The sequence below is a fragment of the Corvus cornix genome, chromosome 8, assembly GCF_000738735.6.
Source record: "Corvus cornix cornix isolate S_Up_H32 chromosome 8, ASM73873v5, whole genome shotgun sequence".
NCBI classification, from domain to species: Eukaryota; Metazoa; Chordata; class Aves; order Passeriformes; family Corvidae; genus Corvus; species Corvus cornix.
Genome location: NC_046338.1, coordinates 25,508,134 through 25,522,617, shown reverse-complemented (window position 1 = coordinate 25,522,617; position 14,484 = coordinate 25,508,134). Strand labels below are relative to the sequence as shown.

Sequence of the window (14,484 nt, the reverse complement as noted above, 5' to 3'; positions counted from 1 at the left end):
AGGGGAGGGCAGCGCAGGGGCGGAGGGAGCGGAGCCGCCGGCAGCGGGGCGGAGGGACGGGGCGCACCCGCCCCAGCGGCCCCACAGCCACCCTGCGCCTCTCGGCCGGCGGCAGCTCCCCGCGCCGCCGCCCCGGCGCCCCGAGCCGGCCGCCGCCTCTCCCCTCCGGCATGTTTTAAGCCCGGCCCTGCCTGCTCCCCTTCGGGCTTCCCTACCCGCCGCCGTCGGGTCCCGTTCCGTTCCCCCCGCTTCGGTCCTTGCGCATCTCCCCCCTCGAAGGGCCGGCGGCTGGGGGGGTGCGGGGGTGGTGGGCGCCCGCGGGGGGCGAGGGCAGAAAAGCCCCGCTCGGCACCATGGCGTCCAGCTATGCCCACGCCATGGAGAGGCAGGCCCTGCTGCCCGCCCGCCTCGACGGCCCCGCCGGCCTGGACAATTTACAAGCCAAGAAGAACTTCTCCGTGAGTCACCTGCTGGACCTGGAGGAGGCGGGCGACATGGTGGCCGCCCAGGCGGAGGAGGGCGGCGGCGAGCCCGGCCGGAGCTTGTTGGAGTCCCCCGGGCTGACCAGCGGCAGCGACACCCCGCAGCAGGACAGTAAGTGCGGGGACATCCCCCCCTTTCCATCTCTCGCTGGGGCAGCCGCGGCGGTCGGTGCCGGCTCCGAGGGGGCTCCCCTGGGGAAGCGGCCGCCGGCCGGTGCTTAGCCCGGCTTCCCCCGCTTCCTGAGCCGCCCTTCCCTGCCGTGCAGGGAGCCCAGCGGGGTCTGCACCCGTCGGCGTGCGAAAACCCTTGTTTTCTCCCAGCCGCGTCCCGGGAAAGGACGACCTCCCCTTCGCCGCCGCGTCCGTCGGGTCCCGCGCCGTGGCTCCTGCGCTCTCTGGGGAACCGGAGAACATCCCGGGGAGCAGAAGCAGGCAGGATCGGGCCCACGGGCTCATCCCCCTCGTCCGTTCCTTACTGGGGTGGGCTGAGAACGGCACTTGGCTGGACGGGGCGAGGCGCGGTAGGCGCTGAGCCGCCCTCCATCCATCCCATCCATCCGCCCGTCCCTCCGGCCCGTCGGAGCGGGCACCGGCGCCGTGGTCTGCGGACACCGGGAGGCTGCTCGAGGATCTGGATGGGGTCCGGACGATTGTCCGATGCCCTGCCAGGAGCGTCGCGGCTCGCAAACAGACCGAGGGTGCGTGCGCGGCTCCGAAATGGAGCCGCAGATTCCCTCTCCCGTGAGCCCCGGTTTTCTCTGATCCAGGCCCGGCGAGCAGGGCAGGACAGGGTAGCAGACCTGTCTCTGAACTGCCCGTCCTAAAGTGTCCGGGCTCAGGAACTCAAGTAGTCGTTAACCGGGGGGCAGCGGCATGGGCGCCGGCTTGCGCGGCGTTTTCCAAGCGCCGCGTGTTGTTTTGCAGGGGCAGCGCTGTCAGAAAGGCTGAGGGGGGTGTGCAGGGTCAGTCGCCCCCCTTTACCCTCCCTCTCCTCTGTTACAATAATTACGTCCCCGGCCGCAGGGACTGGCCGGGAGTTCCGTGGGGGTCCGGGCTGGCCGCGGCCGCCTCTGCCGTGCCCGCCTCTGCCGTGCCTCCCGTGGGGTGGGCAGGGGCCGCGGCTGTGGGCACGGGCTCGCTTCCGAGGGAGCTTCCCGGCGAAAAACTGGGGGAAAAAACCAACAAAACGAAACGAAAAGTGAACGAAAATATCAATTGCAATTTTTGTTCGCTTTTCGATTTTTTAGTTTGTTTTTGTTTTCTTTTTTCCTCGGGAGCCGCCTCCGACCCTCTTTTCCCCGTGGATCCGACGTGGTTTTCTCGGTATTCCGAAGAAAACCGAGCCGGGCGAGCGGAAAGCCTTCCCAAAAGCAGCCGCTCCTTGCAGCAGCGCTCGTGGCATCCCCGAGCTCGTCCCGGCCGGACGCGTTCCCGGCGGGGAGCATCCTCCCGGGAGCGCGGTCGGGAACGGAGCGAGTGCTACGCGGCGGCCGGAGCGGCTCCTCTCCCCCCGAGAACCGGACCGACCGCCGCTGGGAGATGCCTCAAAAATATTTCATTTCCCAGGACCCGAAAATCTGCAATTTCTGGCTCTAAAGGTGTGTATTTTAGTGGGGAAAACAGTGATTGCGGCTGCCCCCAATTCAGCTCCTTGTGCCGCTGGAGAATCCCCGAGATACCAACCAACAAGTTATGTAGGCAACGTTTTTTTTACTTCTACTTTGTACCCAATTTAGTTTATCATATTTTATTTGGATTTACTCCTGATTTACTCCAGTTTATTCCTGATGTTGCCCCTTGCCAACTGCTGCGCTCTCTGGAGCGAGCTCAGTCAGTGTGGAAAAGGGGGACTGTGTTTCACCAATACTCACCTTGCTCTCAGAACATGAAAAGAACCCAAAAAAAAGCAGTCCAAGGGCTTGGTTTTTAGCCAGCATTGCTGAGCAGGGACCAAACTACAGCTTCAAATAATTTATAAATTCTCTGAATGCTGTAAAAGCTTTAATGCTGTTGCGGTGAATTAGAAAGTTTTAGAAGTATTCTAAAGTAAGCAACAAAAAACGGAGGGGAGGAATAAATTCTCCCAGGTTTATTGGGCAGAGCTGTCATCTGGGCTTTCTGGCTCTCTCATGGATGCATTTAGCACATCCTGTGAGTCTCTGTGCCTCAGTTTCCCTACCTATTGCATGTGTTCTGTGAAGTGTTATGCAATCCGTGCAGGAAAAGAACTGTGCTGGAGCTAGGAAGTGCAACAGAGGTATGAGCTTTTCTCGGTGAAAAATGAGAACTGGTTCAGTGGAAAAGCAAACACAGGGCTCAGTTATTCTCCATGTTTCTAAGTGAGAAAACGTAAAAGCCGTTTGGAGAAACTGTGGATTTCTCAAGACTACTAAAAATGGTCTTCGAACCTGAAGGAAAATGAGCTGGTCTGCTACTGATTTCTGTCCCAAACGGAAGTGAAAAACCAAATCTTTGCTGCTGTTTTTGTGAACAAAAATTAAGAGAAGTCTGATACAGAAATGACAGAAGGTTTTATTTGGACATATGAGATTGAAGGTAATATTTTGCCACTATTTTATTTGAAAGAGGTTCAGGATAAAATGTTTCTCTTATTAAAAAGAAATAAACATTCCTGGGAGTAGCTGTGATTGTAATATTTACAGGGAGAGCTGTCAGTGTATTAAGGAGCTGAGTTTTCAGCCGTGCTGTGGAGCTGTCACTCTTACCAGCTTCAGTCCAGCTTGTAGCTCAGAACACCTTACCCTAAAAGCTGATACACATCAGGGCAAACCTCCCTGCCTCTGCTGCTTAGCTGGGAAGGTTTTGCAATCCGAGTTCCACTTTGTCACAAAATAACCTGTTAAGGTACAACCAACTGTTGCTCTGGTAGCAGAGCTTTCACTAGTGCCGGCTAAAACTGGGATGAAAACACAGGTCCCAGCTCAGCTAAGGGGATCCCCCAAGCTTCCTAGAAAAGGCAATGAGCTCCTATTGCTTTTGTGCCCTTTGAGGGTGACAAAAACCTGTCAGTTGCCTGTGGGTTCCCAGAGCTTGTGCCTCTGGGCAGGGGTAATTCTCCAATTGTTGTTTGTTTTTTTTTTCAGATGGCATTTTTGACTTCTACTGCTTTTTTTTTTTTTTTTTTTTTTTTTTGATTGGTTTGTTTGAGTCTCACTGTTGATGGCTCATAAAATGGTGTGGAGAAAGCATGAACAGCAAAAGAAAAATTGTTATGCTGGGATTTCTTTTGTAAAGAGTGAGTAAACCATGCTTCAGTCCATTACATGCTCAAGTTCTGTGTTTTGGGGTTATTGCTGTCCTTTATCTCTCTTCAGTATAAAAGTGATGGCGCTCAGGGGGCCGACAGATTATATCGAGCTGGTTCACAATTAAAGCTGGGCACAGGCTGCCTGCGTCCCCCCATGAGTTTTTTTTCTGTCTCAGCGAGCATTGTGACCCCTCAACACTGCTGCTTCTTCCCAAGGAAATCCCAGAAACTCTACTGGGACAGCCGGGACGAGGTGAGTTCCTCTGCTCAGGCAGGTCAAGCAGAGCATCTGTGTGGCTTCAGCCCCTCTTCTCTGGCAGCGGGTTAAGAGCACAAGGAAGGGCTTTTTCAGCCTGCACATTGTTTGGTGATGGGGCTTGTCAGCCCAGGATTTTGCACAGATCAGAAATAGGCGTTATTCCTGGAAAGGTCTGACAAATTCAGGGAGGGCTGAGGATGGCTGCTCACTGCAGCAGGGTTTGGAGGCAGTGTCCGGCTCAAGGAGCCGCGAGTCACAGACTGGATGGATGATCTGGGGCAGAGATGTCTCCCTTGCTGCCTGGGCTTAAACCCTCTGACTGCTGTTACTGGTGGTCTGAAACAGGATCCTGAGCTGGAGGACTTTGGGTCTGCTCCCACATGGCTGTTCATTTTGCCTTAATTGCCTCTTTTTAATCAGAACAAGTGAAGTTGCTGCAGGAGTAAAAGAATGTGTGTAAGTACTGAATTGTCTGTGCTCCTGTGCCTCCCCATCCTTCACAAAAAAATGTGCCTTTGTAAAAAGAGGTGAAAAAGCTCTGCCACTGCTTGGAAATGTGAAAAGCAATTCCTTGGGCTGCTGAGTTGCTGAGGATGAACGTGAGAAGAAGTGCCTGGGACAACTGCCGGGTTATCTTTGCAAACTTCTGCTTTATCTTGGAGTATTAAGTGTCTGTTTTGTTAGTAAATCACAGCCCTTATTCCCAGAAGATGCTGAGTCTGTAGGCAGGGGATGTACAACCAACAGATAGAGGAGGGAAAAGTGTAGGATAAATTGGTTAAACCTAGGAGTTTTCTTCCTGTCTTGTCCTGCTGATTGGCAAAGAGTCTGCAGGCCGCAACTGGTTCTGGTGGCCACAGGTCACACCCGGGTGAGCCAGGGAAACCGGCCAGTGCCTCGATCCCCATGGACAGCGGCAAATCCTTCTCACAGGATGCAGCCAAGATAGACTCTCCAGAATTCTCCTCTTCCAGACTGTGATAGGAAAAGCGAGGATCAGATCATTATTATTTTTAAGGTGCTCGTATATTATCTGCATGTAAAACGCAGCTCTTTGTTGGAATAATCTTTTCGTGTGCCAGTTGTACTGCGTGTGTCCTCGAGGCTTTGAGAAGTGTTCACTTGAGCAAAGGTTGAGTAACAGATACCTAACACCAAGCCATTGTTGGAAGTTGGATTACCTTCTTTCCGTTTATGTTCCTTGGGCATATCTATTTAATTTTGGTCTCAGGGTGGCTGGTGTGTGGTTATCGCGGCAAGTATCGCAGTGTCAGATATTTTTCTTATGTTCCTGAATCCTACGGTTTGAAGTGGAAAAATGTTTTGTGTTTTTTATGTAAATTTCTACAGCTCCTGGACAAAGAAGATGGAAATGTGGCTCTGCCACATACCTGGAGTCTTAGAAAAAAAAAAATAAAGGCACAAAGAAATAAACAAAAGTGGTCAAGGTACTGTTATTAACAAACTAAAAAGAGCCATGTGAATTTGGAGGAGGGAGCTGTTTCTGAGTGCTTTTCCTTTTGATGGGTGAAAAGAAACTTCTATTTGTTTGTGAATTTCACTTTTTTTTTTTTTATCATAATCAGTTTTGCTTCCTGGTTCTCATGGTCTCATAATTTGCTGGTGGTATTTGTGTTTTCAATCCATCCACACAGAGCTTCCAACTTTTTAATTTGAAAAAGATTTTGCTGAAGGTTTTTACTTTCCCTCCTTCCCCCCTTAACGTAATGAAAACATTTCCATGAAAATTAGATTTTGAAATCTCTCATAAAACTTAAAGGTTTGGTCTAAACTGCTCGAACGCTTTTAATGAACATCAGCTTTCTGTCATCTGCACTGAGTTTCCACTGCTAGCCGGTCTATTTTCCATCTTTTTGATGATGTATAAAGCAGTGATTGCATGGGAAAATATTATCTCAGGGTTAATTTGTGCAGGCCTTACTCACACGAGTCATTGCATGCAATTCAATGGGCCACTTATGTGTGTGCCAGTTGATGAGTATTAGTGTTTGGAGACTTGACCAGCAGCCTTGAGTCATGCAAAAAACATCTTTTTTTCGGCCAGTGGAGTATTTTTGTGCGGGCATGGAATGGTTTTGCTGTCTGCAGTCAGGAGCACAATCCTTTTGCATCTCGGCAGAAGTGCAGAATGCATCAAAATCTGTGATGTGAAAGGAAAAGAGCAAGAGCACGGACAGAGCATAAGCAGGAGGGGCTGGGAGGGTTGTGTATTTGACAAGGCAGATACAGAATTACAGGACTGTAATTCCTTCACGGATATATTCTATTTTACCCCCTGGTAACTGAGTTGACTCCCATGGTTTTTGACATCACGAGAATGACTTGATGGGATTATAGGTGTTTATTCTTGGTTGCAAGTTGTTTATGATATATTTAATCGTTTTTGAAACCCATATTAAGTAGCCCTGAGGGAGCTGTGTTCCTGCTGGGCCTCTCTTGCATAATGAAGTACATCACGAATATTTACCAAGTGTCACAGTATTCCAGACTGTTTCTGGGGAGGATGAATCACTGCACTGCTGGTTCCCCACCCTGCTCGCCTTTTTTAAAGGAGGCTTGGATTTTGGGGTGGATTATGGAGATTTGAAGTGAGAATCATCACAGTCTGGCTGGAGGAGCCGTTGTCCAGGGCTCTGATGCTTGAACTGTCCTCATGGCTTTACATGCAGGGTACAGAAAGGTTTCAGCTTGTGCTTGGGTGGTGGAGCAGGTTTTTAGTCTGGTTCCCCCAAGAAAAACCTGTTGTTTGGTTGCCACATGTGGGAAATATCTTCAGAACCCACTGGCTGCTCTGGTGGGAGAGCGGACAGCTCAAAGGAGGGGTGAAATCCCAGTAGGTTTTATGGCAGTCTGGCGGGGTATGGAGAAGGATGGTAGCAGTGCCACCTCCTGAGGGGGAGATGCAGCACAAATCCAACCTCTCACTACCAGCTGGAAATTTCTACAGAGGCTCTGTATTACAGAGAAACTCACACATGTAGATGTAGGTGCCACCAGCCCTACAATGCAGGCATGTAAGGATTTGTCCTTTGTCACCCTGTATTGTGATGGCAGCACCCTTAGAGCCAGGGGTCCAAGGGTCCCTCAGGGTAGTCCAGCAGTTCATTTTTCGGCCCTGTTCACCTTTGCATTGTAAATGTACGTTTGCACTGTAAATGTTCCTAACCTGTGTTTCCCTTCCTGCGCTCTTCCTGCTGGACCCAGATGGTCTCTGTGTGACTCTGTCAGGGTCTCTGCCCTGGAAGATGCTGTGAGGTGGGGATGGGAGCTCAGCAGAGCTGCACTGCCTATCTACTGGGACTGTGGGGGCATCATTTAAAGAGAAGTTTCTTTCAAGTGAGAATGTCTGGAGGATTCTGGTTGGGAAGGGAAGGGAGCAGTGGTGCCAAAGCTGAGGGCCACCTCCTGCAGTGGAAAGCCTGGAATGAGTCCCTGAAGGCCAAGAGAGAAGAGAGCCCTGATGAGCAAGCCAGGGAGCATCTATTTCAGCTTACAGAGCATTCTGGGCTCCTCTCTCACCTCCAGAGGCCGAGAAAAGGTTACACCACTGTTTAAAGCACTGTCCCAGACAGTCTGGATTTCATACATGCCCATATGAAGTGAACATTTGCCTTGGGGTGGCAGCCCAGGACATCCTGGTGCCTTGGTGTTCCTGGAAGGGAAGGTTAGATGAGAGGCAAAGGGAGCCAGCTGTGCTCTTAGCAAGTCACTACATCCTATTGCAGCATCCAGTTCGTATTCCACCCAAATTTTCCCCCATTCTGGCTTGAGAAATTTTCCTACAGGAGAAACTCCAGCCAGTCAGCAAGACCGCTGGGCAGGGCAAACGTCCAAAGAAGACACTCAGGATCTGGCTGGGACCCTCTCCATGTCTTGATGAGCTGCTCAGGCAGCAAAACTGCTTTTGCACCGAGAGCTGGAACTCATCAAGAGCTTGGGGACACTGCTTCCTGCTCCGAGCCCACCAGCGGATGAGCTTCTCCTGTGGCCTCCTTGACCAAAGTAGAATCAAAGTTACCCATGGTCCTGCCTGTCTGGGGCAAGACAGAATTGCCAACAGCAGCTGCTGAGTGGGCAGGCTTGGAAAAGGCAGATGGCATCCGGCTCCGAAGGGACGAGCAGTCTCAGAGCACTGGGATCAAAGCAGGGTGCCTGGCGGTGATGGAGCAGGGTGGGTGGCTGCAGAAGGCAGCATCTAAGTAGTTTCCAGCCCTTTCAGTGTAGGTGCTGGACCAGTGAAGATGGAGTAGGTTTTGAACCCATGGGGACCTTGAGTAGTCTGCTGTTTGCTCTGGGGTTTGTTGTTTGTGGTGGCTTGGCTGAATGACTGGTGGGAGAGCTGGGCTGAGCTGCAGCCAGTGTGCCAGTGAGGCCCTCGAGACCTGCTCAGTGCCTCTGGAAATCCTATTCTTTTTTGGAAGTGTCACTAATACAATCCACATTTGTTTAAAAAAAAAAAAAAAAATGCTTGCCGCTTTCAAAGAGCTGTCACTTCTCCCTGTGTCAGCTTAGCCACGTCAGGGCTCTGTGGGGATGGATTTGACTTAAAAGGGAAAAGTGCCTGAGCCGTAACAGTGAAAACAAAGTGTTAATGCTCTGGGCCTGGTGCTGCAAAGGGCCGCCCTTGTCGGTGGTCCTGCAGGCAGCTCCTGTCCCCACCAAGTCTGGGCTGGTTTCCCATAAAGCTTTACAGCACTCTCCCTACCTTGTGGCCTGAAATGCCGGTAGCACTTCATGCTGATTATCCTGCCGCAGCCTTGCATTTACCCCTGGATGGAAGGCACAGAGCAGAGGTTTGTGAACCCAGCACAGAGTTCCTGCTTGGGGTAGATGGTTCCTGTGCTGACAGTGCTTGAGAGAGCTGGAGATGGGGCTGTGTCCCCTCCCTGAGCATGTTTGCTCCCGTTAGGCACTGGGAAGGCTGGCTGTAGGCACAAGCTGGTAGCGCTTCCTGTCCAGTCATGAGTACCTGAGTTTCTCAGAGCAAATGCATTGGTGATCTCACACTGAATGAGAGGTAGAAAGCTCTCAAGACCAGCCCAGAGCCAAGCTCTGCATCCTGCTGCCTTTACTGCAAATGCTGATGGGACTCTGTCTGTGTCTCTCCACGGGTCAGGGATGGGGAGCTGAGGTGGTGGTGGAAGGACAGTGTGGGTTTTATGCACACGCACAAGGCAGCCCGTTGAGGAGGGCATTTGCTCTGTGTGTTCCTCAGCAATGAGGGTCACTCCACCTGGGAGAACTGCAGGGCAGGGTTTTAGGGTAAGGTGTGTGCTGGTGCTGGGAGCAGCCTACCCAGAAAAGGCTTGCACCCAAAATCTCAGTTGGAACAGTAGGGCTTTTCTTCCTCCAAACATCAGACCAGATGACACTGCCTCTTTTGTTGCTCAATAAGAATCTTGAGGTCTGTTTTTCTGTATCTTCACTGCTATGACTTGACCAGGATCACCTTGCCATGCCTCAGTTTTCCTACCAATATAACTGGGTACAACCCTGGGCCCTAATTAGGGGCTTTGGAATTTTCTGGGTGTATGTGTTATGTAAAAGCTTGGCTTAAAGAGCAGTTTAGGAAGATTGTCCTCCTTGTGCACCATCCCTAGCAAACTGCTACTCCATCTGCTGTCTGTGGAGTTAGCATTGAGAATATCCCCTTCCATGATCTGGAGCAACTTCAGCAAGGTTTGTTCCTGCAGGGAACCCACCTAATGCTCGGGTGCTCCTGAGTGCACCCCATGTCCTTGGGTCAAGAGTTGTTTGCTGTGTGAACCCATCTGTGAGCTGAAACAGTTTTCAGGGACATATTTTTGCATGTGGATGTGAGTCTCCTGAACATCTTGAGATGCTGGGCTCTCCACAAGCCCAAAGGATGCAAGGAGCAGCATGTGCTGATCAGCTGGAAGGTCCGTGGAGCGTTTGGCGGCAGGCAGTGAAATTCCCAGAGGCTGGTTGGGATGGTCACACTCTTTTTCTTGGCTATAGCCTGGTCTTAAATGTTTGGCCAAAAAAGATTGTTACTTACAGTTTGTTTCATTTGGAAAACTTCTGATACGTGTCATGGAAACTAGGAGGATTGCTCAGGAATAAATGCTTGCAGCACTATGCTTGTTTGTGATTTGTTTTTCATTGTTTCTCCTTAAAATATTTTTAAAGAATCAACTAATCAGTAAAAAGAAACAATCACCTGTGATTTAGGAGAGGGATCTCTCATTGTAAATAATAAATTAGTGTCAGGAGACCAGGCAGACAGAATGGTTGATGAATATCCTGCAGGCTGAAAGTTGTTTATCAAGCCTGTTTGAAGACTTATGACTAACAAGCTCATTTACAGAGCTTGGAGTCTGTTCATGAACCGTTCTCCAGCTGGGAGGATGTGGGAATCATCAGAAAATGTATTCACAAGTTACTCGATCATTTAAAAAAATGATCAAACAAACAAAGACTGGTTTTTGGAAGGGAACTGTAAATTCCTCTTTTCCCCCCACTGGGTTTTCTGAGGCATTCCCGTTAGGAAAATGCGGGGCCCGGAGAAGAATGCAGAACCCCACGTCGCTCACTAATGACCTATTTTGGTGCTAACCCTCCTGCTCAATGCCCTGCCACCAGCCAAGCCCTCCAGCTGCAGGAGAGCTGCTCCCCCATGGGAGCCCTGATCACAGGGGCCTGGCGGGATGGATCTGTCTCGTCTCCACCAGTGATTCCCAGTAGAGAAATTTGGCTTGCTGAGGGAAGAGGCTGCCCTTGCTCCTCTGGTGAGATGACAGAAATTTCCCCACATCACAGTGCAGTGTTTCTGTGTGGTGCCCTGTAAAGGAGGGCAGCACGGGATCTGCTGGTGTCAAGTGCTGGGGGGGATGAACTGGGAGCAAAGAGCCTCTGTTGGAGCACTGTGGCTCCATGCCTTTTGCAAATCTGCTTGCCTGGCCGTGGACCAACTCTCCTGCTCAGTGGAAAACACCACATCTTTATGAGAGGCAGATGTTTTTCACCCCCAGCGTGTCCTACAGTTTTGCCTTGTTTGTGGGGCATCCTCTCCCTGTGCTGCTCAGCCGTGGGGAGGGCTCCAGCTGGGCTCTGTTTGGGCAACCTGTGTGTCAAGGAAGGTGCAAACTAAGGCAAAAAGAGTCCAGAGAAGATGAAAAGAGAGCTCCAGCTCCAGTTTAGAAGGAAAGAAGAGGTGCTCAGGCTCAAGTATAAATTGATTTCCAAGCCCACCTACTGCCATTGCAGATGTGAGGCAGTAGGGAAATGTTCCCAGGTCTAGAGAGGATAAGGAAACCTTGGAAGAGGTGGTGCTAAAATTTGTGGAGACTTCACAGATCTGATGGAGACAAACGTGTGAAGGAATAAACAGTGTAGAGCTCGTCCTACCTTGGGAAGGGAATCCTTCTCCCAAGTTTCAGTGGCTGCGTGACTTTAGTGGGAGCTTGTTTAATCCTGAGTTTCATCTGTTCTGGCCAGCACAATGGTGCTGTCTCCAATTTTCCCCCACATTCCAGGCAAGTTGCTCTGTGTCTTTGGCTGGGATGCCTGTGGGGCAAGAGGCACCCATCTAGCTGACGGCAAGTGTGTGGATGGGGAAGGGTCATAGTCACTGGACAGAATGACGGAAAAGAAAAACTAGGATGCGATTAGCAGGAAAGTCACCCCAGAAAGCTGCCTTTCATCATTCTGGGCAGGTTCATGTTTGCCTTTATGTATTTTGTGTGTTCCCTTGACCAGAGAGAGTCAGCGTCTGGAGGAGGTTACAGCCAGCAAGTGAAGGGGATGCCTTGTTCTGGGAGGGTTGAAGCACTCTGCGTGGAGCTGGGTGCTGAGTCCTGGTTTTCTTGCTTTTTGATGCCAGGCTCCCCATTCTCCCTGCCTGTCTTGCTACACCCATGGTGCTTCTCTCCAGGAATCCTCAGAAGGACTTTGCTCTCCACTCTGCTTCCCTGATCTCCACGCTGAGTGGGAGCACTTTAGATTCTGTGATGTATTGCTGTCCCTTTTGGGCCACGCAGTGGCAAGAGTTCTTCCAGACACTTGTGGTGATGGATTTGAATCCACATTTCTGTGACTTTCTAGGGAGAAGTCTTTCTCCCCCATGCCTTTAATCCATCAGAGAAAGGTGGAATGAGAGCCAGTGGGAGCAAAAGCCAGACATGCATTCAAAGGAGGTAGGAAATGCATTTTTTAACTGTGAGATGCTGTGTAATCACTAGAAATAACTCCAAAGGAGAGTTCTGGCTGCTCCATCCATTAATGTCTGGAAGCCCTCTTGGAAGAGTAGCTTTTGTCAGCTGTGAATTATTGGTCTCACTAGTGGGGTAGCTGGGTGAAATGCTATGGCTGGGTCTCACACAGAAACTGAAGAGCTCGGCTCTGGCCGTGGGACGGAGGATGTGCTGCAGCATTCCTGCGCAATCCGATGTCAGGGATATTCCTGCCAGGAAATCAGAACACAGGACCAGATGGAGAACACAGATCCACTTGGTATAAGTCTGTTTACAGGTTTGAACCAAAACATAGCAAGAAACACAAAAGGAAAGCAATGCCCTCATATCTGATCATAACTCAGGCCCTTATGTGAACCATCTGCCACACATTTATATGACAATCCCCTCTTCAAAATCCCACTGTTAGGAATAACAGAGATAGGAAAGCCTCTGCAGAGCTGTGAGGGGCAAACATCAGCCATGGGAATAGCCCAACCTTCTCTTGTATTTCAGGACCTCTTCGGAGTTTACTGCAGCTCTGAAGACAACAGCCTGTTGCATGTGATTTCTGGTATTTCTGGCCAGGTTGAGGCTCTGTGTGAGCAGTGTCTCCTGTAACTGCAACCCTGCCAGCTTCGGGTAAAATGAGGAAAACAGGGAGAGCTGCAAATCTAATCAGTGGTGGGAAGAGGGATAAATGTGCTCAGCATCCTTGTGGGACAGAGCATCTCTGAACTGGTAGGGTGAGCTCCCCAGGGAGGTCAGAGGTGGCTGTGCAGGGCTGGTACCAAGGGAAGGGAGCAGAAGGGTTTGCAGGGTTGGGATGATCAGAGCCACCATCCATCCCCTGTGTGCGCACTCTGCTGTGCATTCAGTTGTTGCCAGCAAGGAAAGAGCTGCTAAACCAGGAATGCCCAAAGAGCTGGAGAAGGGCAGCTCTTCCAGGAAGGTTCATAAAACAAAGCCCTTATGGCTGGTTCTCTGCTCCACCACTGAGCCAGTGGCAATGGGAGCCTTTCTCCACCTCACTGGCGTGGTCATTTTCCAGCACCGATGCTCGGTGTTGGCAGACATGTGGTCATGGATGTGCTGCTGGCCAAGGTGTATGGAGTCCTGGAGGTTTCCAAATGTGCTCTGTCCCTAGAAGGGACATTGAATAAAAAATTTGCCGAGAAATGGTTTGGTAAGCGGTTTGGTTTGGAGGAATTATGCTTTCCTTCAGTATGATTAATAATGGGGATGTGGGGAAAAGATCAAAATAATCAAACTGCTTTTAAAACTTTGCTGGGCTGAGCCATGTTCAAAACTCAGTCTGGGTGTGAAAGTCAGAAGGTCTCTGAATTTGTCCCAGATTGACTCCAGGCAGGATTCAAGCTTCTGAGTCAATCCTGGTGCCTCCCCGAGCACATTAAACCTGCCCCAGGCAGAGCCATGGCCGTGTCTCCGGGGCGTTTGGTGTCACTGCGTTGTGCTCACGTCCATCTTATTATGTGTCACAGCTGAGACAGGGACTAGGAGAATCTTGTCTGTGCTGCAGACACCATCCCTGGAGATCACCATCACCTCTACCCAGGTCCTTCTGAAAACATGGTTATTCACCTTGATGATCAGGAATGGGAATCCTACCACAAGGCAGGAGTGGGAATAGGATCATCCTTAACTCTCTGATGTGGATGGATTTTGCTGCAGGACATGCACTGGATGTTAATTCTGTTTTAGGGCAGCTTCTTTGTAAGGAGAAAAATTCTTGCACATCTGGTGTGCAAGAGAGAGGTGGGTACCCCCTGGGGAAAATGCCCACCTTGAGCTGAGCCAGTCTGTTGCTTGAGAGAGTTGAGACAAATGCTCAACCTGCTGGAGTCAGGGATGTTGTCATTAGCTAACAGCAGAAGCTGCTGGGGAAGCAGCACTGGTCTTTCCTCTAACAGTGTTGAAAGTCACAACAGCCAAAGAGAAGGGCACCTTCCTGCCTAGAAATGTAGCCTGGCACTTCTCAAGTGAATTGCTTCTACATCAAGAAATGCAGATCCTGTTCAAATTCAGCAGGCAGAGAACTTCTGTCAGTTCTGACCAAGTTAAAGCAATTATGGAGAAGGCAGATGCTTTGGGTAAATACTTTGCTTCTGTTTTTCATTTAAAAGCAGCATCTATGTTGCAGGAGAAAAAAAAAAGACATAAGCCTCAAAAAAGAAGGGTATCTCTTAGTTTGACATGTCTTTTTTTCTCCCCGAGTTTGTGTGGTAGAAGCCCCGAAGAGGT

The 14,484-nt window shown here is 50.5% G+C and overlaps 1 protein-coding gene across 2 annotated transcripts in view; it reads left to right on the top strand.

The window, feature by feature from the left end:
- The first annotated feature begins 99 nt into the window (after window positions 1-99).
- PRRX1 (paired related homeobox 1) overlaps window positions 100-14,484 on the top strand; it is a 39,738-nt gene continuing 25,353 nt past the window's right edge. Inside the window, exons 1-2 of one of the 2 annotated variants that reach the window (XM_039556181.1) lie at window positions 100-594; window positions 1,760-3,617. In XM_039556181.1, the coding sequence (XP_039412115.1) occupies window positions 354-594; window positions 1,760-2,412 (894 nt within the window). In that variant the 5' untranslated portion in view covers window positions 100-353 and the 3' untranslated portion in view covers window positions 2,413-3,617. Of the gene's footprint in view, window positions 595-1,759; window positions 3,618-14,484 lie in introns of those variants that run through there. The other variant, XM_039556182.1, reaches the window with a different exon arrangement.